The 23,820-nt window shown below is 34.7% G+C and overlaps 1 protein-coding gene and 1 pseudogene across 10 annotated transcripts; both read right to left on the bottom strand.

Annotated features, from left to right (window-relative positions):
- Positions 1–1,197: 1,197 nt before the first annotated feature.
- Positions 1,198–18,114, bottom strand: LOC118046073 (sterol 3-beta-glucosyltransferase UGT80A2). Of its 10 annotated transcripts, XM_073408319.1 has the most exons (16): positions 17,862–17,920; positions 17,677–17,748; positions 17,434–17,561; positions 17,158–17,251; positions 16,887–17,029; positions 16,689–16,759; positions 15,045–15,126; positions 14,794–14,895; positions 14,590–14,645; positions 13,289–13,323; positions 12,072–12,288; positions 11,585–11,797; positions 5,004–5,063; positions 4,853–4,892; positions 3,673–3,909; positions 1,198–1,557 (listed from the first exon to the last, which is right to left on the bottom strand). In XM_073408319.1, the coding sequence occupies exons 5-16, from the start codon at positions 16,995–16,997 to the stop codon at positions 1,501–1,503; spliced, it is 1,281 nt and encodes a 426-aa protein (XP_073264420.1). In that variant the 5' UTR covers positions 16,998–17,029; positions 17,158–17,251; positions 17,434–17,561; positions 17,677–17,748; positions 17,862–17,920; the 3' UTR covers positions 1,198–1,500. The 10 variants fall into 10 exon arrangements, 8 of the variants coding, with proteins under 8 accessions (XP_073264420.1, XP_034910726.1, XP_073264417.1 ...); XR_012169461.1 differs by lacking the exon at positions 17,434–17,561 and having other exon boundaries at positions 3,673–3,794; positions 17,862–18,107; XM_035054835.2 differs by lacking the exon at positions 17,434–17,561 and having other exon boundaries at positions 3,673–3,794; positions 11,761–11,797; positions 17,862–18,114.
- A 1,122-nt stretch (positions 18,115–19,236) lies between these two features.
- LOC118046086 (protein SUPPRESSOR OF GENE SILENCING 3-like) lies at positions 19,237–22,818 on the bottom strand (annotated as a pseudogene).
- Between the last annotated feature and the right edge of the window lie 1,002 nt (positions 22,819–23,820).

Genomic DNA, 23,820 nt, shown 5'->3' with positions numbered 1-23,820 from the left:
TTTCTTGATGTCCATGAGTCTCATGCAATAAAAGGGGATTGATGGTGGTCCTTTAAAGTCTCAATATTACCAGAAAAAACAAATTTAAGTCAAAAAAATCAAAACTAACCTAGTTTGATTTTAGTTTTTAGACATTTTTTTAGGCATTATGAAGTGATGGATTGATTTGCAAGTGTGCTAAAGATGTTAGAAATGTGTTCTTGGGTTGAAATGACTTAGGAATTGGGTTTTTTTTTTTTTTTGGGGGGGGGGGTGGCATTGCCTGATTTTTTAGCGATTATAATAGTGGGCGAAATATAGGCTTGTAGATGATATGTCGTTTGCATTGCCTGTTTTTTTTAGGTTAACAAGTTATTCACCCTTTTAGAAAATTGAAAAAAAAAAAAAACCCAAGCTTAGGCCTATAGACCTAAGCATATAGGCCTACCTACACGGCTAGACTTTTCATTACAATGGCCTAGGTGTGCTCGGCCATAGGTCCATGAGCCTGAGCTTTGAACCCGTTTGAATCTATGGCTTGAATCACATGTATGAATAGTTAAGCTACAATACCACTGCTATTAACATGCTTTTTACTTTTTTCTAAATATTTTTAAAATTTATGTTTCAATTAATGTTTCTTTTATATGATTTTTCTTTTTTGCTTATTTAATATTTTTTGGATTTAGATTTTTTCAAAGGTGCTGTGTTTTTTATTCTTGAAAAGACTATTCTTATTTATCTATTCTTATTTTTAATTTTTTGTATATATTAATTTTATTTTTTAAAATAAAAAAATATTTATTTTTCAGATAATATTTCTAATATATACATCCTTGCATAATATAGTTTTCTCCCTTTTATTTTATTTAATCAATTTAATGCATAAGTGTAAGCCTATTTCTATTATTATTTGATTTAAATTAAAAAATAATTTTAATAGAAAAATTCAATGAACATATCTGAGTAAATATTATGTCTTTTAAGATTAAATATCTTAATCAATGAATGTCTCTAGATTTTTTTTCTAGTTTTATTTTTAGTTATTGTAAATAATTTTTTTTTTTTTTGTTTATTAACACAAATATAGTTCTTCATTTATTTGATTACATATATGCATGATTTTTTTTATTTGATCTTGGAATTTTTTTTATATACAAAAACACGTTAAATATAAAATATTTTTTGTAAAAGAAAAAAGTATTTGGCACAGTCATTAATAAAAAAAGCACTGAATACAAAATAAATTTGTTATGATGATTTTTGATATTTTTTTTACCATTAACGGAAGCTCCAACCTATCTAAATGGAACTGTTAGTGAATTTTTATTCAGTGCTGTCTTGTGTGTGGCTACAGTTTTCTTCCGTCCCAAAGCTCATACCTTTAACTGTACATATAACAGTCTTAAACTAGCCAGGCACTGTAAATCTAACTCCACCAAACATCTACAGCAGAAGCTCATGCAGTCACAGAGAACAGAAGATCTTGAGATTTTGGAGAACTCAAACCTGAAAGCTTTTCTAACACGAACAATTCATCTCTTGTTTAAGGATCTTTACGGCCTCCATGACTCCATCCTGCAAGTTGGCAAAAATATAAGAAAGAAATCTCAAGGTAAACCTTGGATTTCAGCACTTCATTCAGAATAAGGCGGTTAACGTGTAAAAAGTTTTCATACTTGACACGACATTCGCAATAGTTGAGAGAGCAAAAACACACACAATTAGAGAGCATTCAGTTTAGTTAGCCTTTGGTTCGGAGTTCAAGATGCTAGGACAGGTACGAGACAGAAGTGGGATGTGTTTGGTTTGTCTCACACTGTCTCATACCTGCTGTCCCTGTCCCCAGCATCCAACGCTACCTAAAGGGTGGACAGAGTACAGGCAGCAGGTCTGATAAATGCCAAATGTGTGAATTGCGGAGCTTGTCTCTGTCTGGAGACAAATCCACAACTCATCAACAGTCTATCAGCAGTTGGAGACATCAACTATCGCTAATCTACTGCAGTTGGAGAGCCCCAGCAGGACAGGTAGGGTCTTGCCGTCAAGCCAAAAACATTAGCACCAAGTCAAGACCTGTAGCAATCCAGCTCATCAATACGTTATTCATCCAGGTGCGCATCCACATAGTTGATTATCCAAAGCATTCATTCCATATATTTTTAGATAGTATTTGGTATTCTGATAGCGGTTGTTTTTTAAAGTGTTTTTTGCTTGAAAATATATTAAAATAATATTTTTTTATTTTTAAAAATATTTATTTTTTAACATTAACATATCAAAACGATTCAAAAAAAAAATTAATTTGAAACAAAAAAAAATTAATTTTTTTTTTAAAGCACAGCCCAGCTGTGAAAACAAACAATGCCTTATTTAGACCATGCAAAAAGCTCTAGTTTCCATGGAAAAAAAATCACAGCGGAAACACCTTGAACAAAATTCAAGAATTCTTCCAAATATTCAAGATTGATTTCAGAATCTTTAAGTGTGCAATTAAACCATTCTTGAGGAGAAAAATTTTAAAAGCCATTTAAGTAGATGGTGTTGAAGTCAATCCAAATAAAACCTCATTGCTATAAGTTCTTCAATTTTTCCATAATGTCCTTCAAGTGAAGGAGAGCCTGGTAAATTGCACAAAAATGAGAGGAGGATGTTGTCAAAATCATGAAAATTGAAAAGAGATAACAAAAAGAGTGTTGTGAAATCACGCCAAACATTATATTGCATACAAAGAAGGATGATGCAAGGAATCTAAAGCCATTTGTATACAAAAATTTGCAACGTTTATGATGATTGTTAACGATTCTTTTCGAAAAAGATGAAATATATAACACTAAAATTTTCAGAGAAAAATGCCCGGTTCCACCTCATTTCTTTTCAGGGTAAAAAAGCCAAGATCAAATTTCACAGCCAAAAAGGTACACCAGAGAAAGCAATGACTCTCAAATCATACGTGCCAACCAAAACTCCCTTGTGGAGCATTCAATATACTAGTTTGGCAACTTTATCACATAATCAGCTTTTGATGGCCATTACCCGGTAGATTAATAAGGGAAGGATATCTGAATCAGTGTAAATCCTTAATTATTGCTATTTTACACGAAGTTGCTTTCTCAAGACTAAAACCCTTCTATTGCCACTGAGAATTCCACAGTTTCAAATGGGTACTACTTTTTGAACACTTCCATTATGTACCCTTAACCCTGTGTAGAAATGTGAAACTATTTATCTTTCGGCTTTAAATCAAATGGTATGCAGTTGACATGGTCCACAAGGTCTTAGATTCCAACTTCAGCAGACAAAATATAGGGCTATATAATTGGTGTATCCTCAAGTGTCCACCAATATACCTAAAATGAAATCTACTAAAAAGAATCTTCATAAGAGCAAACCAAAATTCTGAGCATATGTGCTGCGAGAAAACTAGGCTTCTGTAAGCCATTATATAAGGTTAGGGCATAGGGGGGAAAAAGAAAAGGAAAGGAAACGAAACTACCATGTGATCATTGAGAAGTAAAAGTTTTCAATATGTGAATTATTGCAGCATAGAATACGAGCAGGAAGATTTTGGTATAAAACCCAGAATATATCCCTATCACTCATAGATATATAGCTTTATAGATTTAAAATATATGCAATTTCTTTAAACACTTCACCAGCAATGTGATCAAATAACTGAAGAACAAGCATTACCTCAAGAGAAATTCTCTCCGCAATTTCCAAAGCACGTGCTTTGATGTTTGGAGACAGGGCATCATTTATGGCCCTTGATAGAACTTTTGCAGCCATACTGATGCTCACATCGTCCAGTTTATCTGGAATCAAATGGCTTCTGTTTAATGGTTCCGGGGAAACTCCTATCCAATACATCTTCTCAGCCCAATAAAACTGATCCAGTATAAATGGACATAATACCTGCCATCTAACACTCTAATCAATTGGTCGAGATAGACAAATGGTGAGAAATTAGTGAAGATAATCATTGATGAAGCACAAAAGAAAATTTGACCAGCCTTGTCATGCTTCTTTTCCCTTCATAGATTAATCTTCCGGTAGATTAAAAATGATTTCAAAATTATTGGATTTGTTTAAGAGAGCTGACAGCATTGAAAAGCAGACACACCAATAGTACGGGCAAGCATATATTAGCATTGATCTTCAAAGTCATGACAGCATATATAATTTCTAATGCATGTATGGTATCATAATTGCAGTACCATATTAGAGTTTAGCATGTAGTAACACTTTTTGGCAAACTAAGGAAATCCTACCAACAACATTACTCTGTATCTTAAATGTCTAACCTAGCTGAGAGACATTGATACCAATTCAGCAAGATCAAGATGAAGAGTGAGCAGACAAGAAGGGAAGAGTGCTTCTAGGCAAACAAAAATATTGCGTTGCAATCCATTTGCAGGGTTATGTTTAACAGTTGATGGATAACTTCGCAAAAAAAGTAAATGACAAATAACAGAAAGTCAGGAGAGGTGCTCAAGCACCAGGAACTGAGTCTAGAATGAGGTTTCTGATCATGGGCTGGCTTTCTCTTACCAAAGGTTTAATCAAAGAGCTTTCACCTTCATCCGTTTAATTTCTTTATCAAATGGCTTTCTGCTAAAACACCTTTTTTAACCCTTATTTCTTCCAATAATGTACGCCTCCATCCTACTCCTCTCTGTGGACATGGCTGTCCCATTATAGTGGTATATGCTAGTCTTATCAGAATTTCATTCTGGACTTGTAAAGAATATCCTTTTTGTTTGGCATGCCTTGACCAAAGCAGCGCAGCAAAAACTTTGAAGAGTAAAACAACTTGCATGTTATTTGAGTTCTACAACAATCAAATAAAGCAAGGGTTTGCAATTCGACAAACCTGTGGGATGCCTGCATGTAGTGCTGCAGCAGTGGATCCACTAATTTACAGACAATGAGAAGCAACGAAAAAGAAAAATTAATTAGTTCTTCTGCATGTCATGTGCTGAAATTAATATTTCAATGAAATAAAATAACATAATGAGTCTCACCTGCCCCCGTGATGAATTGCAGCTGCACATCTTGGAAATAGCCATTGGTAAGGTATCATACTGTTTTGCATGAAAAAATGGGGTCATTCATATAATCAAAACAATTACCTCACCAACTAATGCAGCCATGATAAGAGGGTTTTAAAGGCTATTTGCACCTAGTACTCAATTTGAGAAGAGAAAAGTGTTTCTTCTGCATAGCCAATGAATAATGTGTCAATATATTCTCCTTTATTTCATTTCTTTAATAGCTGTCAGTGCTGTCAGTATATTCTTCTTTTTCTTATTCTATTTCTTTCATAGCTGTCACTATATTCTTCTTTCTTTGTTTAATTTCTGTTATAGCTGTATATCCCTTGATTCTCTCTAAAGATCTCAATTATTGTCTAGGCCTAGTATTAAAGTATCTGATTATGTTTATTAGATCCTAGAATTAAGGGATTTTGATACTTCTTGATGTATATATATATTGTAACTCTCTTAGTGAAAAATACAGAAAACATTTCAGAATTTCTCTTGTATTATCTTGTCATGGTATCAGAGCCAAAATTCTGAAATCAATTCATCTTGTGTCTAGTTTCTTCTGGTTCTTCTATTCTGTCTTTTTTCTTGGACTTGATCTTTTGGTTCTTGTTTCTAGTTAAATCATGTCTCTAGAACGATCTGAACATTTTCTTGTTCGATTTACTGGAAAGAACTATTCTGCCTGGGCTTTTCAGTTTCAGATTTTTGTCAAGGGAAAGGAATTATGGGGTCATATTGCTGGGACAATTCCTGCACCTGATAGTGAGCAGGAAAAGGAGAAATATGTGAAATGGGAGGTGAAGGATGCTCAGATTATGTCTTGGATCCTTGGAAGTATGGAACACTCCATGCTTCTCAATCTCAAGCCTTACAAATCCTCTAGAGAAATGTGGGATTACCTGAAGAAAGTTTACAACCAAAGCAATACAGCACGAAGGTTCCAATTGGAACTTGAGTTGGGTCAACTCAGTCAAGGCAGTATGTCAATACAAGAGTTTTATTCTTCCTTTGTAAATCTTTGGGCTGAGTACACAGACATTGTGTATGCAAGTGTACCTCTTGAAGGACTTGTTGCTATTCAAAGTGTGCATGAGACGAGCAAGCGTGATCAGTTTTTTAATGAAGTTAAGAGGGGAATTTGAAGCAATCAGGTCCAACCTGATGAATAGAGAACCAGTTCCTTTCTTGGATATTTGTGTAGGAGAGCTTCTCAGGGAAGAACAACGGATCATTACACAAGCTGTCTTGGAGCAGAAAGCTCAAAATTCTACTCCAATTCCTGTTGCATACACTGCTCAAGGGAGGTCTAAAGGAGGCAGAAATATGTCAAATATCCAGTGCTATAGCTGCAAAGGATTTGGGCACATTGCCACTACTTGTACTAAAAAAATTCTGCAACTATTGTAAGAAACCAGGGCATATCATCAAAGACTGCTCCATCCGGCCTCCAAAGAAATCTGAAACTGCCTATAATGTCTCGGTTGGTTCCTCAAAATACTCCTAGTCCTGGTCAGTCCTCTATCACCCCTGAAATGGTCCAACAAATGATAGTTTCTGCCCTTTCTGCTTTAGGCCTTTCAGGTAACCGAAATTCTGTTCCTAAGCCTTGGTATTTTGATTCTGCTGCTTCCAATCACATGACCAACACTGCCTTACCTTTAAATAATGTTCAAAAATATAAAGGCAATCTTCATATTCGTACTGCCGATGGTAACCCCTTGTCTATCACAGCTGTTGGTGATATTTCAGCTCTTTTGAATACTGTCTTTGTGTCCCCTAAGCTGTCCACTAATCTTATATCTGTTGGCCAATTAGTTGACAACAATTGTGATGTTCATTTTTCCAAATCTGGTTGTTTTGTGCAGGATCAAGTGTCCGGGAAGATGATCGCGAAGGGACCTAAAGTGGGACGTCTATTTCCCTTGCTTTTATCTCCCTCTCCTATGTCAAATTATGTTGCATGTAATGCTGTTCAATGTGATAATCAGGTGTGGCATAGACGTTTAGGACATCCTAATTCTCATGTACTTCGAGTCTTGTTTAAATCTGGTTTACTAGGAAATAAAAATTCGACTTCTTCTAATAATGATATTGTTGATTGTGCATCTTGCAAACTTGGTAAAAGCAAAACTCTTCCTTTTCCATTGCATAAAACCAGCACCACCAAACCTTTTGAAATCGTGCATACTGATGTTTGGGGTATTGCACCTGTTATTTCTCATGAACATTACAGATATTTTGTTACATTTATAGATGATTTCACTCGTTTTACTTGGGTATATTTTTTCTTCGATCTAAAAGTGAGGTCTTCTCTGTGTTTAAAGTCTTTCTTGCCTTAGTTGAGACACAATTTTCTGCCAAAATCAAAATTCTGCAATCTGATTCAGGTGGTGAATATATGTCAAATGCATTTCAATTTTTTCTTCAAAGTCATGGGATCATATCACAACGTTCTTGTCCTTTCACCCCACAACAAAACGGTGTGGCTGAAAGAAAGAACCGTCATCTTCTTGATGTTGTTCGAACTCTCCTTCTTGAGTCATGTGTTCCTTCTCATTTTTGGTGTGAAGCTTTGTGTACTGCTATTTATTTAATTAATCGATTACCATCTCCCCACTTGAACAATGATTCTCCCTATGTTCGTTTGTTTGGACATGCACCAAATTATTCTAATCTTCATATTTTTTGATGTGTTTGTTTTGTTCACCTTCCTGCACATGAGAGAAATAAACTTACTGCCCAATCTGTCAAGTGTGCTTTCTTAGGCTATGCTGTCACCCAAAAAGGATTTCTTTGTTATGATCCACATGCACGTCGAACTCGTGTCTCTAGGAATGTCATATTTTTTGAAAATCAGCCTTTCTTTTGCACCCAACAGCCTTCAGTACTTCCTTCTCTATCTGTTTTACCATCTTTTTCTACATCGCCAACACCAGTACAAAGGTTTAAACCTGGTTATGTTTATCATCGGCGCACTCCTGCTTCTGCTCCTTCTCCAGGTCTCATTGAGGTTCCTTCACATCTTCCTGCAGCATCTGATCCTGTTCTGCCCATTTCTTATGATCCCCCTCCTCTTCGTAGAAGCTCTAGACCTCACAAACCTCCTGAAAGGTATGGTTTTTCAACTCCTGTGGCTATGTCTACTACTCTATCTTCTATTTCCATTCCCACTTGTTATAAACAGGCTAGCGCACATGAGTGCTGGAAACAAGCAATGGAGGCAGAACTTAACGCCCTTACGGCCAATCATACTTGGGACATTATTTCTTGTCCTTCACATGTCAAGCCCATTGGTAGCAAGTGGGTTTATACTGTAAAACTCAAGTCTGATGGATCTTTGGATAGATATAAAGCTCGATTGGTTGCTCTTGGCAATAAACAACAATATGGCTTCGACTATGAAGAAACATTTGCACCCGTTGCTAAGATGACTACGGTAAGAACACTTCTTGCTATCGCAGCCTCTAATGCTTGGCCTTTATATCAGATGGATGTAACCAATGCCTTCTTGCATGGGGATCTTAAGGAAGAGATTTATATGACACTTCCACCTGGTATGTCCACAAAGGCTTCTAATGCAGTTTGCAAACTCAGACGCTCTTTGTATGGGTTGAAACAGGCACCTAGAGCCTGGTTTGAGAAGTTTCGCAATACTCTTCTCACCTTCTCCTTCACCCAAAGTCAATATGATTCATCACTTTTCTTTTACAAGACCACCACTGGTATGGTATTTCTCTTAGTTTATGTTGATGATATTATCCTCACTGGAAATGACATTGGGTTGATCACTGAGCTTAAACATATGCTGCATAGTAAATTTCAAATGAAAGATCTTGGACATCTCACATATTTTTTGGGGCTGGAAGTTCACTCTAGAGATCATGGTTTGTTCTTAAATCAACATAAATATATTCAGGATCTCATTGAGCTTGCTGGTTTAAAGGATGCTACTGCTGTTGATACACCAATGGAGGTGAATGTGAAATACCGAAAAGATGAAGGCGAGCTTTTGCCTGATCCTTTTTTCTATAGGCAACTTGTTGGTAGTCTTATCTACCTCACCATTACAAGGCCTGATATCTCCTATGCTGTCCATATAGTCAGCAAATTTATGCAGGCACCTCGAAATCTTCATCTTGCTGCAGTTCGTCGTCTTATTAGATACTTAATTGGGTCCTCTACTCGTGGGTTGTTTTTTCCTCAAAATTCTACTCTTACCTTGACTTCTTATAGTGATGCGGATTGGGCTGGCTGCCCGGATACTAGGAAGTCTATTACTGGCTGGTGCATTTTTCTTGGAGATGCTTTGATCTCTTGGAAGTGTAAGAAGCAAGATTGTGTCTCTAAATCTTCTACAGAGGCTGAGTATCGCGCCATGTCTGCAGCTTGTTCTGAAATTGTGTGGTTACGTGGTCTTATTTCTGAACTTGGGTTCCCCCCAACTGCTCCTACTCCACTTCATGGTGATAATACTAGTGCTATTCAAATAGCTGCAAATCCGGTCTACCATGAACGCACCAAGCACATAGAGGTGGACTGTCATTATATTAGGGAGGCCTTTACTCGAGGTGTTATCACTCTTCCTCATGTCAATACTGCTCTTCAAATAGCTGATGCCTTTACAAAAGCATTGACACGCCAACGACATCAGTTTCTCAGTCGCAAATTGATGTTGTTCGATCTACCCGCATCAATTTGAGGGGGGATGTCAATATATTCTCCTTTATTTCATTTCTTTAATAGCTGTCAGTGCTGTCAGTATATTCTTCTTTTTCTTATTCTATTTCTTTCATAGCTGTCACTATATTCTTCTTTCTTTGTTTAATTTCTGTTATAGCTGTATATCCCTTGATTCTCTCTAAAGATCTCAATTATTGTCTAGGCCTAGTATTAAAGTATCTGATTATGTTTATTAGATCCTAGAATTAAGGGATTTTGATACTTCTTGATGTATATATATATTGTAACTCTCTTAGTGAAAAATACAGAAAACATTTCAGAATTTCTCTTGTATTATCTTGTCATAATGCTCCTTGAAGGTATCGTCTACATGGTTTTATCATCTTTTATAGTTAGTATTGTGCTAAATCAATCTTTTATAGTTGGTAGTTAGTATTGTGCTAAATCAATCTCATATAATCTATTGCTATCACAAGTACTTCTATAAGCATCACAGAATTATAATTTCAGCAATTCACCCTAGAAAACAAGGTAGTATGCTGCATGTTTTCATAAATGTTAAACCTCAGAATATTTCACTTACCCTAAGGGTTTCATTCCTTTGAAAAAATGAAAAATCTTGCTCTCACTTCAATAATTTCTAATTTCTAGCGGAGCTCCCAGTTGAGATTAAATACTAGAATACTCTCTGCTTACATGATAGTGCTTGCCCACAAGGTTCAAAAGGAACATCTCCCTTCCCTTCTATCAAAATTAAAGTCTAGATCAAACAACAAGAGGCTTATTAAAGCTCAAAATTCTCAGTTTCAGATGCCCATCACTAAAGGGCTTTGCATTCATGCCAGGAAAGCTGCAGGCCTAAGAAACTTTCAGGCACAGGATGCATGATCAAATTCCCAAACTAACGTAGTGACCAAATCAAGATAGTGTATGCAACAAAAATTATCATGAAAGTATCGAGGGTTTTTCTAACATGTGCCCTAACAGGAAAGTTCAGAATTGTGGGAGTTACACTTCCTCAATTATAGGAGTTGTTACAATATTAAACTGTAAATTTTTAAAGGTCAAAAGTAACTTTTAATTATATTAGAGTACTATATAAAAAAAATTGAGATTTTGTACTATGTTGTTTATCCATCAAGAAAATAAAGACACGAGCACATTTGATTAATTTCCCTGTTTGACTGAACAATTAACAGATAGCAGTTTTTTTTTCTTTTTAGTTTGGATGATATGGGAATAAAATCAAAAGAAGCCACCATTATCATGTGTGTTAAATAAAGGGTGTTTTTTAATTTACCTATGAAAATTTATTTCCAAAGTTTTTTTTTTTTAGATGATAGAGTTAAATAAAATAATTGTTATCAGACAGTGGATTTGGTGACTTAATAGAGTTGAAAAATCAATTTAAAATGATATGTACCATTTTGTTTTGGATACATCAGATGGTTGCAAAATCTGAATTTTGTTTTTAACATTAATCTAGTTTTATTAAACGTTAATTTTAACCTTCTAATTCTTTATAGTTAAAAATTCTAACTACCCATGTATTAGGAAGTGCAAGTTCCTCAAGTTGTTAATAGGTGCACATGTCTGAAAAACCCATGTATTTACCTAAAATGAATTTAAATCTCCCTGAAAACACAGGGGTCTGTGACACAAATGTCATCATATTTGTCATGCTATAAACATAAGAACCACTTTGGCACATTAGATAACACAAAAGAATGGTGGGGTGTGAAAAAAAAATTATTCCCAAATATTTAAATGATATTACTGCCACATGTCCATGCCTATACATCTTGATAGCATTGCACAAAGAAGTTACTGTTTTTTATTCAAATATGATGCTTCAAGGGATCAAGATATATACTCACTTAGGAAAGCAAAAGAGGCGGTTATCAAAGAGACAGATTCCTTCTTCAAGGTACTTTCTTTTATCTAAATGTGATGATTCAGTGGCAATAACTTGGACAGCTTCATCCAAAGGTTCATAGCTAGCAGTAAAAAGGATGAATCTGAAATTTGTGATCTCCAGGACAGTTTGAATTACCTGAAGAAATGTTTGAGGGTTCCTCAAGAAGCCCATGCTGTAAACAAAAGTGAAACACAGTTCAAGAAAAGATTACCATTGACAATTTAAACAAGTGAATGAAATAAACTAAAAGAGGTCCATTCAAAAACAAATTTGACATCCATGCTAGGCTTACAATGTTCACATGATGTTGATGTTATAGCCAATTAACCGTTTTCTTTCAACCTAACATTGCGGTTGTTAAGTTTAAGAAAAAATTCAAGGAAGAGATGAACATACCAAAATGTTGTAAAATAAATAGTCCATAAACAAAAAAGCAACGAACCTACCTTCCAACAGAACTTAGTCCTATGAAAACAGGAGGTGTTGATGCGGGATTTATCAGAAAACATTGTAACTTGACATGAGCTGAACACACTTCATCTTTTGTCCTCAAATCTCCAGGATAAGAAAGTTTCGAAATTTCTTGGCATTTCTTACATGAAAACTGCCATTCAGTAGGAAGAAACCAAAACCCACAAACATGGACATTTGATGGCCAATAATCTGTTAACATGCTATTATTAGTGATAATGGAAATGGGGAAGCACAACATCAATCACATGATCATCTCATTGACAGTTGACAATACCCATGTACAATTGTACAACTTTCTTCATCTATGAAATAGTTCAATTAAGCCCCCGAACTTTCAATTGTAGTATGCGTAGTCCTCAAAGTAGCAATACCCAAGCGCTGTCAACTTGGCTTATTTTAACATAAAAACACTATCATTTTAAAAATTGGAAAGATATTAAGCAGAGAGAAAATTTTGGATGGATAAAATTTGGTTGTAAAACCAGCCAATATCACCATCAAATGAAAGCTCTTATGGAAAGAAATCCATAGATACCAAGATTATATAATTTCATCACAACATTTGAGAGATATGAATTGAACTTTTAGATACATAAACTTTACATTGAAATTTTGTGTTGATTTGTTGTTTAAAAATGTGTTTTAAGGTTAGATTTATGCTTACAAGGTTGAGGGTAGTATTTTCTTGTCTTTTTCATATAATAATAATAAAAAGCAGATAAATATGGTTTTACGTTGTGGCCTGCAAATGTGATTGAAATTTGGTGACTTTCTCCAAAAACAAGCGAGATTTGTCAGAGAAGATGACAGTGGATGATGCATCAGCCATGGTCCCAGCCTAGGCTAAATCTTAAACCTATTGGAATTGCTTGGAGAGTCATCAAACATATAGTAGAAGCAATGGGATTCACATAATAGGATAAAGCCTTGATGTGCTTGAATGTTTCTCACAATTAACAAGGATAACAAAGACAATGAGTAATATACAATAACCTCTTTGTATAGAAAAATGATAAGCAAAAAATATGGATTATAAACTGCCATGGAAATTTCACATGCTTAAGGTTATGATGGTCATCAAAACACAAAGTCTACAGTCATTTGAATGAAAAAAGAAAATGAAAGCAAAGGAGAGGAGGGAACACCTAAGTAAAATTTTCATGTTAAAGGAGCAAAAGAATGGGATTACCTGGACATTCAACAATATCTTCGCTAAATCCATACCTATTGCAAAAACAAAATGAGTAAATTCAAAAATTTCCTTTAGGTATCGTCCAAATACAAGCAAAACCCAAAAGTTTGGTGATTTGACTATATACCCCATTTTAAGTAATACTATAGAAAGAATTTATAACCAAAATACCCCCATTTATACCCAAAACATCCTTCAAGTTTCAAGTTACCTTTTGTTTCAACATAGCTATTTGAATTATTTTGATATTATGACTTCACAAATTAATAAAAATATCATTTAAAAAAATCAAACAATTCATCAAGACAAAACATCTATTGATATTCTTAAAATATGCATTTATATATTTATGAATTTATGTTCGATTTATAAAAAAACTATTGGCTCCTAACAAAAAAAACATATGAATATATAGGAAGAAAAAACTTGATGATATTCAAATGCATAGTACAATACAGTTTTTATTTGAATTTAAAACCAATATCAAACAAATTAAAAGCATATTGACCGAATGGGTTGTTTTTTTAAGGAAAAATAAAAGAAAAAAATGTTTAATAATATGATTAGAATTATTATCCTAATGAATTTTTTATTCAGTAAGTAATTTTCATTAACTAAAATTGAAATAATAGTATCAAAGTATTTAAAATACCTAATGTATGAACAAACACTAAATTTCAATTCAATGTTGGCATTTTAGTATAACTAGAGGCATTTGGGGCATACATGGTTTTTTGTAGTATTTTCTTAAACTTGGAGAAGCTTTTTGGGAAATCATTAAACTCTTCTGTAATGCCTGTAATTTCATGATGCTTCAAGAGGTTATTGTAATTTACTCAAAAAAAATCAAAGAGTAAGAAAAACAGGTTAATGTGTTCAACTTTTAATTAACCCATCCAATAATATTTTTTTAAAAGGACAGAATGCATATGAATCATGAGATTTTGGTGTCATTCTTAGTTAGATTTAAAGCATGAGAAAATGGTGCCAATTAAACCTAGATAATGGCAGATAATGTTTACTTTGTATGCTTTTCTTTTTTCTTTTCCTTTTCCTTTGGCTCAAATCACTTTTACTTCATTTGTTCTAGCCAGACATGGGAATGGATTCATAAATCATCTAAAATAATCCATTTCTACTTTCACGGGGAGTTTTGAATGCCATGGAAATAAAACCTAGAACCATCTAAATTCTTTAGCTGTGCCACAATGGCTCAATCATCCTTTTGCTTTGCTTGCAATCATAATAAAGAATTAGGTTATGCGGTTGTTTTTGGTAGAAAAAAAAATGCAACTTACAGCAGTAGGGGAGATGGTGGCCTATCATGCCAAGTGGGAAGCCCTGTTACTGGATCCTGGATTCAGTACAAGAAATTTAATGAGTTTAAATATACCCTAACAACAAAGTAACAATGCATCATGAAATCAATGTACATGCAGGAGGTGGCAATCATAAATTTCATTCCATGAAAAAATGGAAATCTTATATCCAAAATCACCAACAGTGAAAGGGCAAGGACTCAGATACAAATCATCACTTCTCCATGATCCCCAGTTTTCGGTATAAAGCGGCCACATCCAATGAGCCACATCTTTCCAGGAAACCTATGATCATAAAAAGGTTAGAAGTTTGTATACAAGCTGCACATCATAAACCTAATTAAAAATAATAGGAGAAAGCAAGAGACAAAGACCTACATTATGCTGGTGCTATACTAGTAAGAAAACGGTTCTACATGAGGAGTTTGAAGCACCTGATTACTGTCAGCTTCTTGGAGATATTTATATAATAGAGGATGTTCCCTTCTAAAGTGACTCTCAAATAAGGAAGGTGCACTGAAAAGCACACAAAAAGTGTCAACCATACATTGGAAAAAATTAACAACAAAATAAACTATCTAGATATGCACATCTTACAGCAAAACTACTGAACAAGATTTGTGAGAACTTGCATTAGAAAGTGGGGAAAATGTGGAAAAAGACAGGAAACTGAAGGTTTCCATGAACGTTTCCATGAATTCCCAAAGATTCCAAGGTTGACAAAGAAGCAACCATGCCTGGTGCCAGACATCAAATTCCACAAAAACACAAAGGACAGGAATAACCATTGTCCATTGTAACCTGATAATTTTAGTTCTAGAAAAATGGGATGCAGTCTTAAGCTAGAAGCAGATACAAACAGTAACCAACTAAATAACAGGGCAAGCATAGATATAAAGAACCAACAACTAGGCAACTTTAGATATTCAGATATCTGGTCACCAAATTTTTCATCTATAAAATTATAATTTGGCATACATTACAGATGAAAGTATTAATATTCAATATCATTAGTGGTATATCTACAATATGCTTTGAGAAACTACTGTGGCATTTGTGAACTTTTTGTAGTCTCGCTTACAGTGTGGATGTCCATATTGACAAAAACCAAGCACGACTATTATGAATTTTACATGACCAGTTTTTGCATAAATCCAAAAGTCGCATTGTAAAATTTTGTATGAATTAGTAACCCCATCATATGTGGAGAATTATTGGCGAAGGGAGTCCTAACAATTATCTCAAGAAAAAAGCATACAGAAAGGATGAAATTTCTTGTGAATGAATACATCAACCCCTTCAGATAACATCTAATGCATATTCGATGCTTGGTTTGAGACATTTAGTCAGGACAACTAAGTCAGCAAAATCAACTAATCAAGTAGCACAAAATGTTGCAAGTAACTAAATATTAACACATTATCTAAATACAAGTGCTAAAGAAGATGGGTTATTAGTATTCCCGCATATACCTATTCAACTTTCTTTCTATTGCTTCAATATATGACTTTGGGCAAGCAAAAATACTCTAGAAGTCTCATACTAATGTGGCATTCTGTATGATATAATGACCACTCCAAGATTCATTTCCCTTGAGTGGAAGTTCACGTACCCTTATTGTTAGTTATCCTGTACCAAATTCTAGTCACACCCTACACCTGCTTGGCTTTTGGAGCCACCAGCATAGATTTGAAACCTGTTCTTGAACTGTTTGGCTGTAGATTTTCCCACTAATATCTATAATAGCTTTCGTTGCTATTTCATCAATATGGAATTTTGAATCATGCATGTACCCAACAATTCAAAATACATAATAGATAGACATGTATATTCTCTTCACTTTTCTCTATATGGATAAATAACATTGAGGAACAAGTTATTCAATTGTCATTTAATAAAACGAAATTCTACATTCACATAATCCACTGCCATATACGCATACATTTTTATAACCGTATCTGTGTTACTTCAATTATTATACATGCCTATACATAATAATAGCACATTGGAGAAAAACCAAACACAAAATGTCCTTCATAGTAATTAAGAAATAGAGAATTTAGAGAAAATATCACCACCTGTATGGAACAACATATGGAGCAGCTACCACACAACGGATATGAAAAAGTTCTGCAAGGCTCCATCCTTCCTGTACCAGAGCAAAGCAAAGTTTTCCTTTATTAGGTTGATACTTTCATCAAGAAAGCCATATAAATCCAGGCTATATTTTCAACGTATCTGAAGTGCTTCTATGGACCAGAATTTCCAAGAAATACCAATGCAAAAAAATTTATCAAGATAAAATCACCCTCCATGGTTGGACCATGTCCAAAAATCCCTTCAACTGCTGAATAGCATTCTTGTCTGTGCTCTCTTGTGGCTATCATTTTTTGTTGTGAAAAAGCTAACTCCTGTGATCCTATTAAAGAAATGGTCCATTACAGCAGAGTGGTTAGTTAATTCAATGCAAAAATAAAACTAATCCCATTCTCACAAGATTTGCCTTCTTATGTACTGCAAAGATAGCATAGCCATTGATATTAGAACCTGAACAACCATAATTGTTGCGAACAGAAAGAACAGGTGGTGAATTGATTCCTAAGAACGTAACATGTCTTTCTTCCAAGTGAGAGCTTAAGTTCTGCAAGAAACCCAACATTTTATAACATCAGCAGGTCTTCTAAAAACAAAAATTATCAGTAAAAAAAAAAAGGAGAAAGAGAAAGAAACGGAATACTCACATGAACCCAAAATTCCTAGGGACGAAAGAAAATGAAACAAAAGAACAGCACAGTTCTATATTGAGTTAAATCAGAATAACACCTTGCAATTTTATAGGGCTGATTTCTTCCCAAGGGCATAACTCAAATACGACTTTTCAATCTAGCCAGTCCACACACAAGTTAGGGCTACCCTCGAAAAAGGTTTCTTCGACTTGCAAACTAGATGACCTAAGGAACAAACTATATAAAGTATTGTTTCAAGAATGCATGGTTGATTTTGATTACTGGCTGGGTATTTAGTAAGCAATAAACCAAAGAGGAAGAGGAGGATTTCAATGCAAACCTGATGTGCTGAATGTGTTACTAGAACCACCCGGTATTGTTTCTGATCACTAGCAAAAGCAGCGGCAATGGCCTGAAACAAGAACAAGAAAACACAAGAAATTCTTGATTTTTCAACTCAACTGGAAAGAAAAACACAAAAAAAAGAGATATTTTAGCAATCCCATTGGAAGAAGAAATACTTACAGAGATAGGGTAAACATCGCCCTTCGTACCAAAAGCCATGAACACAGCAGTTGGCTTCCTGTTCTCTGTCTCAGGTCCCATTATTTTACTCCCAGTCACAGACAGAGCGTGTCATAAGTTCGGGCATTTCGTTTATATAATATATGGAAATAATGGCACAAGCCCATTAGACCAAGATGGTACCGCGGCTGTCAGACCCGCACCCGATTAAGGTTGTCGGGTCAATCAATGTCAATCCTAAAACAATGTCGTCTTCGATTAAAAAAATAATAAAAAGAAGTATCACTTGAGTTTGTTTCGATCAATTAGGTTTTGATTGACTCAGTGAGTCAACTATATCTCAAGTTAATCCATTGGATTACTCGCATTATTAGCAGTAGGGTAATTCAAATTGTGAGAAATATATAAATTTAAAAATATATTAAAATAATATATTATAATGATATTCTAGAGTAATAATTATTGTTTTTTAAAGTATTTTTATTTAAAAATATATTAAAATAATATAAATTTTTCTTTTTTAAAAAAATAAAATTTATGAGAAACAACTGCTTATATATTTTCTCTAGAAAATCAATTTTCACTACCATATAAACAAATTGCAATTCTTTGATTTGTTTGACTGTAGTTTGTATTAATTTAACTCTGAACTTTTATCAAATTTTTAATTTCTCCGCAAACTAATGAAATTCTTTATAGTTTTTTAAACTGGGTCTAATGGTTAGCCAGTTCAAGACTTGAATTTCAGGTTTTAATCGGGTTATTTAGATCAATTTTTTTAAAAAATATATTGTTTTAATAAAAAAAAATCAACGATCCAATTAAATTTTTAACCGAGTTTTGCTAAGTCAGTCTACCGAGTTATATCAAAAAAAAAATTTAATTTTTTTTTTAATCCAAACTAATTTCATCCTTGAATTAGCCGGATTCTAGGATGATCTATCAGGACGAATTTTAAAACTAAATTGATTATTCTCTTTATCTTCTAAAGCTTACCAACTTCATGGAGTCCAATGGGACATAAAATATGCCACATCATCAAGTTAAAAATTAAAAAGTGCAAAAGACAGGAAGAATACTTGAAAGCCTAAATTAAAGGTGGAAGCCTAAATTAAAGGTGGACGACTCTTGCATGGCATGCATGGACATCAAGTAAACAATCACAGATGATTCTTTAAAACTTTTGCCCTTCAAAAACATGTCATTTAATATTTAGTTATTATTTTTTATTTAAAAATATATTAAAATAGTATTTCTTATTTTTAAAAAATTATTTTTAACATCGACATATCAATATCATCTAAAACTATTAAAAAAATATTAATTAATTTGATATAAATAAAAAATTTTCACAATTTTTCAAAATATTTTGAAATGCAAAATCAAAAAACTCAATTAATCTGGAAGGGAATGCTGCTGAAGTGCTTTTACATTTCCATCAAGCAAGTTTTGCAAAAATGATGACAAGATGAATGTCTTTCTTGTTGCTATCGTATGTATCCTGTGTGTAAGATTGTTTTTTCGCTATATTCTTGACTGTCTCTCGTCAGCTCAAAATTTGATGGCTGTTTCTTGGTTTCTTCATCAGGGGTGATTCTGATCTGGGGTATACTTGTCAATAAGCAGGGTTAGTTCATCCTCAAACTCCCTTTCCAGCACAAGGAGTTCCTCCCAGTATATCTTCATAAGTGCAGCCTTCTCGTCTCCGTGCCTTCTTATCAGCTTCTTTCTCTCTGCTTTGAATTCTTCCATCTCTTTATCCTGTATTTTTATGAACCTGCTCATGTCCTTCACCCTATTTGCACAGAATTTTCAAAAACATTATAAGTTTCTCCATTAATTCAGTATTTTTCTAACCACCACCATTAAAATGAACAGCCCTTCATTTCTTAAACCACCAAAGGTGGATGTGACTCTTTAATTCATTGCTTTCTACTAAGGATGCATAAGTATTTTTCTTTTGGTCTACCAAGGGGGAGAGGGGGTGAAGATTGACTAGGTTTGAACCCGTGACCTGCTAGATAAATTAACCAGCAAGCCTGGGAGCATACAGTTCGCTGTGCTCCAAGATGACACATTCGATCTTTTTTACTTTGTTACTGTCTATTATTGAAATTGATCATTTTCTCAAAAAAGGGAAAAAGGAGTGAATGCCTCAGATAGATAACTCTAGCTTGTCTGGCCTGGCTAAGGCACTATTACAGTGTTACCTGTCCACATTCTCTTCAGTAGATGGATCTGCATTTAACTCTTTAGCTTTCTCTAGCTTTGCCTGCTGTAACTTCTCGAAGTTATCTTCTTTTGCATCTATAGCCTGATGGATAGCTTTGATTTGATCCTTGAAAAATTTCTCTTGGGAATCCATCTGGAAAAGAATGCCTCAGAACAGAGAAAGCAGATGTAAAGAATGCAATATGAACACGGTATTATGAAGTAGCTTGGAGTGCAAAAAGTGCCGTGTGCCTCCAGCCAGTTATAGTCCTATTATTACTAGGATTTTCTTAACACGCATGAATTACACCATCCAAGAGCTATGTTTTCCTTCAAATTAATGCATCCTTCAATTTCCCAAGGAGCACAGTGTAGATGACCCAATTTGTTCATCATGGTTGAGATGGCTAAATTGCGATCAGGCGGCAACTGTATCATAAAAGTTCCTGGTTTGATGATGAAAGTTGACAAAGATCTGGTAAATCAGGAGATGAAACTTCTGGTACATACAAGACAAAAGGAGAAGAGGAGCAAAGTAGTGAACCATAAATAATGCAGAAAGGTTTTTTCATTTTGAATTAAGATCTTTCAATCATTAGAGGAGAGAGACACACCAGAAGAAGTTAAAATGTTTTACTGGAAGAAAGAAGCAACGATATTGTGAACACATACGCGACAATGAGAGATGTGCTATAAGAAACAGAAACAATAAAAGCAATTTGCAATTTAAAGATGTTACCTCTTCCTTGGTCTGTTCATGCAGCAATTTAGTTCTCTCTCTCACAATGCGATTTTCTTGCACAGTCTTCTTCATTTTCTCACTCAATCTGCACAGGGACTCTGCGAGAGCTTGTGACTGCATATGTTCTGCAGCAAACCTGTTCTTGTAAGTGACAAGCATCTGGCTATCCTCATTTATCTGCTTTATGCGGCTTCCAACCATCTCTTGATATGACACCGTCTCAAACTTGAGCTTATTCTTACCTAATCAATTTCATAAAAGGTTAAACGTGGCTGCAGAAGTTATTACCAGCATTCCAAGAATCAGAGAGTAGTGAAATCTTGCTTCAGCAGTTTACAGCCAAGACTATTGAGGAAATATGTCACTTATAAATGTCAACATTCAGGCATCAGAAATTAAGGAATTCACATTTACTACTCACACTTTCGAAATCAGCACCGAATTCAGTTCTGAAACTTATTAACATGGTTTTTAGACCCCATTTTAAAGTCCAAGATCTAGACCTATTGTTGCGGACCTATATGCACAAATATGTTTTTGCTCATTCTCATCTTATGAATATCAGTTTAGATGAATATTCCGCCAACCTCATTAATTATTTTACATTATTGGGCTTGGAGAGCACCGTATTTTTCTCAAACTGCATGGCAACAGACATAAATATCCTGAAAAAGACAGACACAGAGAGAGAGAGAGGACCTTGGCAATGCTGGTTGAAGATATCCAAATCTTCCTTCAAAGCCATATAACCATAGAGCTGGCGCTTACCACCTGTACAGAATGAAACCCGGGTACCATCCCAAGCATCTCTGCCTCTTCCTTGATCTATAAAATGCTTATGAAGGCGAGACGCTTCTAAGTAACCCGCTGCAGAGCTCTCGAAAATCAGTACACTCATTCCTCGATGCCCTTGTGGACCATATGAGTGGCGAGCCTTCAGTGCAGCATATGAGTTGAAGTGGTCCAGAAGTTCTTGATTTCCCATGCCAATCCACTGCTAGAATCCATTTCAGAGGAAAAAATGATTTATATATAAAGTTAAATAATTCATTTCATAGTGAAAAGAAGAAATTATATTTACCTTGCCATTTTCCTCCTGCTCGTATCTCGTGTTCATTATCAAAACCACTGGAGGCCAGGTTATTTCGTAGTCTTTAACTCTCGCATCAAGTCCTTGCCATCTGCCGAAGGCTTCACCAACTGGAGTTACTAAACCTCCCTTCTTATGCATTTCCTCATCCAAAATTTCAGAAAACATGCGATGAAGCTTAACCCTTCTTGTCTTTTTTGTCTTTGCGTGATATGCTAGGGGATCGATGCCTCGATACCAATCAATAGCACCAGGGCCCCCTTTGCAAGCAGGGCAGTGCCACTTCCTTGCTCGTGAATTTATCTCCTCAACAGTGAGTTTATCGAAATCATCAAAGAATGCTTTGAACCACTTGCTCTTCTTCAACACATCATAGCTATTTTCACTTGCATCTAAATCAAAATCAGAATCAAAGAGAAAATCATCATCATCATCATCACCGCTAAACACCGTATAACCATCAACATCATCATTGTCAGTGCCAGAAACTTGATGGTTCGAGACAGATTCATCCTTGGCCCGACTTTCTTCCCGGCCACTGGAACAAGCAGAACCAACTTGAGACAAATTCTGTCTGTGTTTCGGATAATTGTTCTGTTGCAAAGGCAATTCATTTGCACTGCAAAGAGACTTCTTAAAAGTAGTATTTTGGGTTGTCAAAGCATTGCTTTGCACCCCCAGTTTCTGTACCAATTTCGAACATCCCCACGCACTAGATGCAGAGTTCTGAGCAGGCCAAGCCTTTGCAGCAACCTTCCCATCTTGTGCAGAATTTGGATTCATACTTGCCACATTTTTACTCAACTGATTAACATAGAAACCAGAACCTTTCTTGTACACACTCCCTAACTGAGGAAATGGGTCACCTTCATCATCCATGACTGGATCTAGCTTTCAAGAAATCCTCCTTGCATACAATCCTAGATCTCCTCCTAACACTTTTATTTAAAAAAAAAAAAAAACAAAGGAATCAATAAAAGAACAATACCCTTTTCTTATTTTCGTGCTTTGACAAAACAAAATACTTTTTTGGGGAGCTGGGGTTTGTTCAAACAGGCATTGAATCATGTAATTGATGAACAAGAAGAAAAGGAGTAAAAAACAAATCCCAAGAAAGTTACATGTACCATATTATCATTATGTTTCCTTAAAAGGAGTTGCATGCAAGAAGAAAAAAAAATTAAAAAAAAATCCCAACAAAACTACATATATCATAATATCATTGCCTTTCCTTTAAAGGGTTGCATGCAAGAAGAAAAAAAGTAGGAAAAAATCCCATTGAAGTTACACATACCATATTATCATTTTCTTTACTTTAAAGGATGTGGGAATGTAGTTTTTAGACAAATCAAACAAGGCCATCAATACCTACTTACCCTAACCCATCACAACATTAGCACCAAGACAAAAGGGAAAGAAACCTAAACACTGTTGCATTGACAAAGAGAAGGTAAAAGAATGGGTGTACTGTAGACGTACGTACGTACCTTGCGTTGATTTTGATGGATGATTGCTGTAAAGCAATTGAGGTTTATGAGAGTCCATGAGGATGAGGTTCGTGGTTTTCTTGGTCACAAAAGCTGCAACGCAGGAGAGAGACGTGTGGACAATGGACATTCGAGGATTGCCGTATTATGCCGTGATTGCGTTTTTTCTTGTTTATACATATACGTAAAATATCAGATTTTATTATTATTATTATTATTTGTTAAAAATAAAGAACAAGTATATAATAACATAGATATAAAAAGAATTAAAAAAAAATCCATACTTTCTTATTATGAATTTTTCCAATCAAGCAGTCTATTTATATATAAAATAAAATAAAACATTAAAAGTGTCATGAAAATTTAAGAAATTAAACTAAAAAATTATGAAAAATCTAATAAGTTCAATATATATATATATATATATAT

The sequence above is a fragment of the Populus alba genome, chromosome 3 (genome assembly GCF_005239225.2).
Source record: "Populus alba chromosome 3, ASM523922v2, whole genome shotgun sequence".
NCBI lineage: Eukaryota > Viridiplantae > Streptophyta > Magnoliopsida > Malpighiales > Salicaceae > Populus > Populus alba.
The sequence above is the reverse complement of the archived record's forward strand: the minus strand, read 5'-3'. Positions and strand labels throughout refer to the sequence as shown.

Excerpts from the sequence above, each read along its gene's own strand:
- LOC118046073 (XM_073408314.1), bottom strand. The coding sequence starts at position 17,942 with ATGGGACCTGAGACAGAGAACAGGAAGCCAACTGCTGTGTTCATGGCT. Across the intron at positions 17,252-17,676 it reads TAACACATTCAGCACATCAG|AACTTAAGCTCTCACTTGGA; the intron begins GTTTGCATTGAA and ends GGTTTCTTGCAG. Across the intron at positions 3,910-4,852 it reads TACATGCAGGCATCCCACAG|AGTGTTAGATGGCAGGTATT; the intron begins GTTTGTCGAATT and ends CCAATTGATTAG.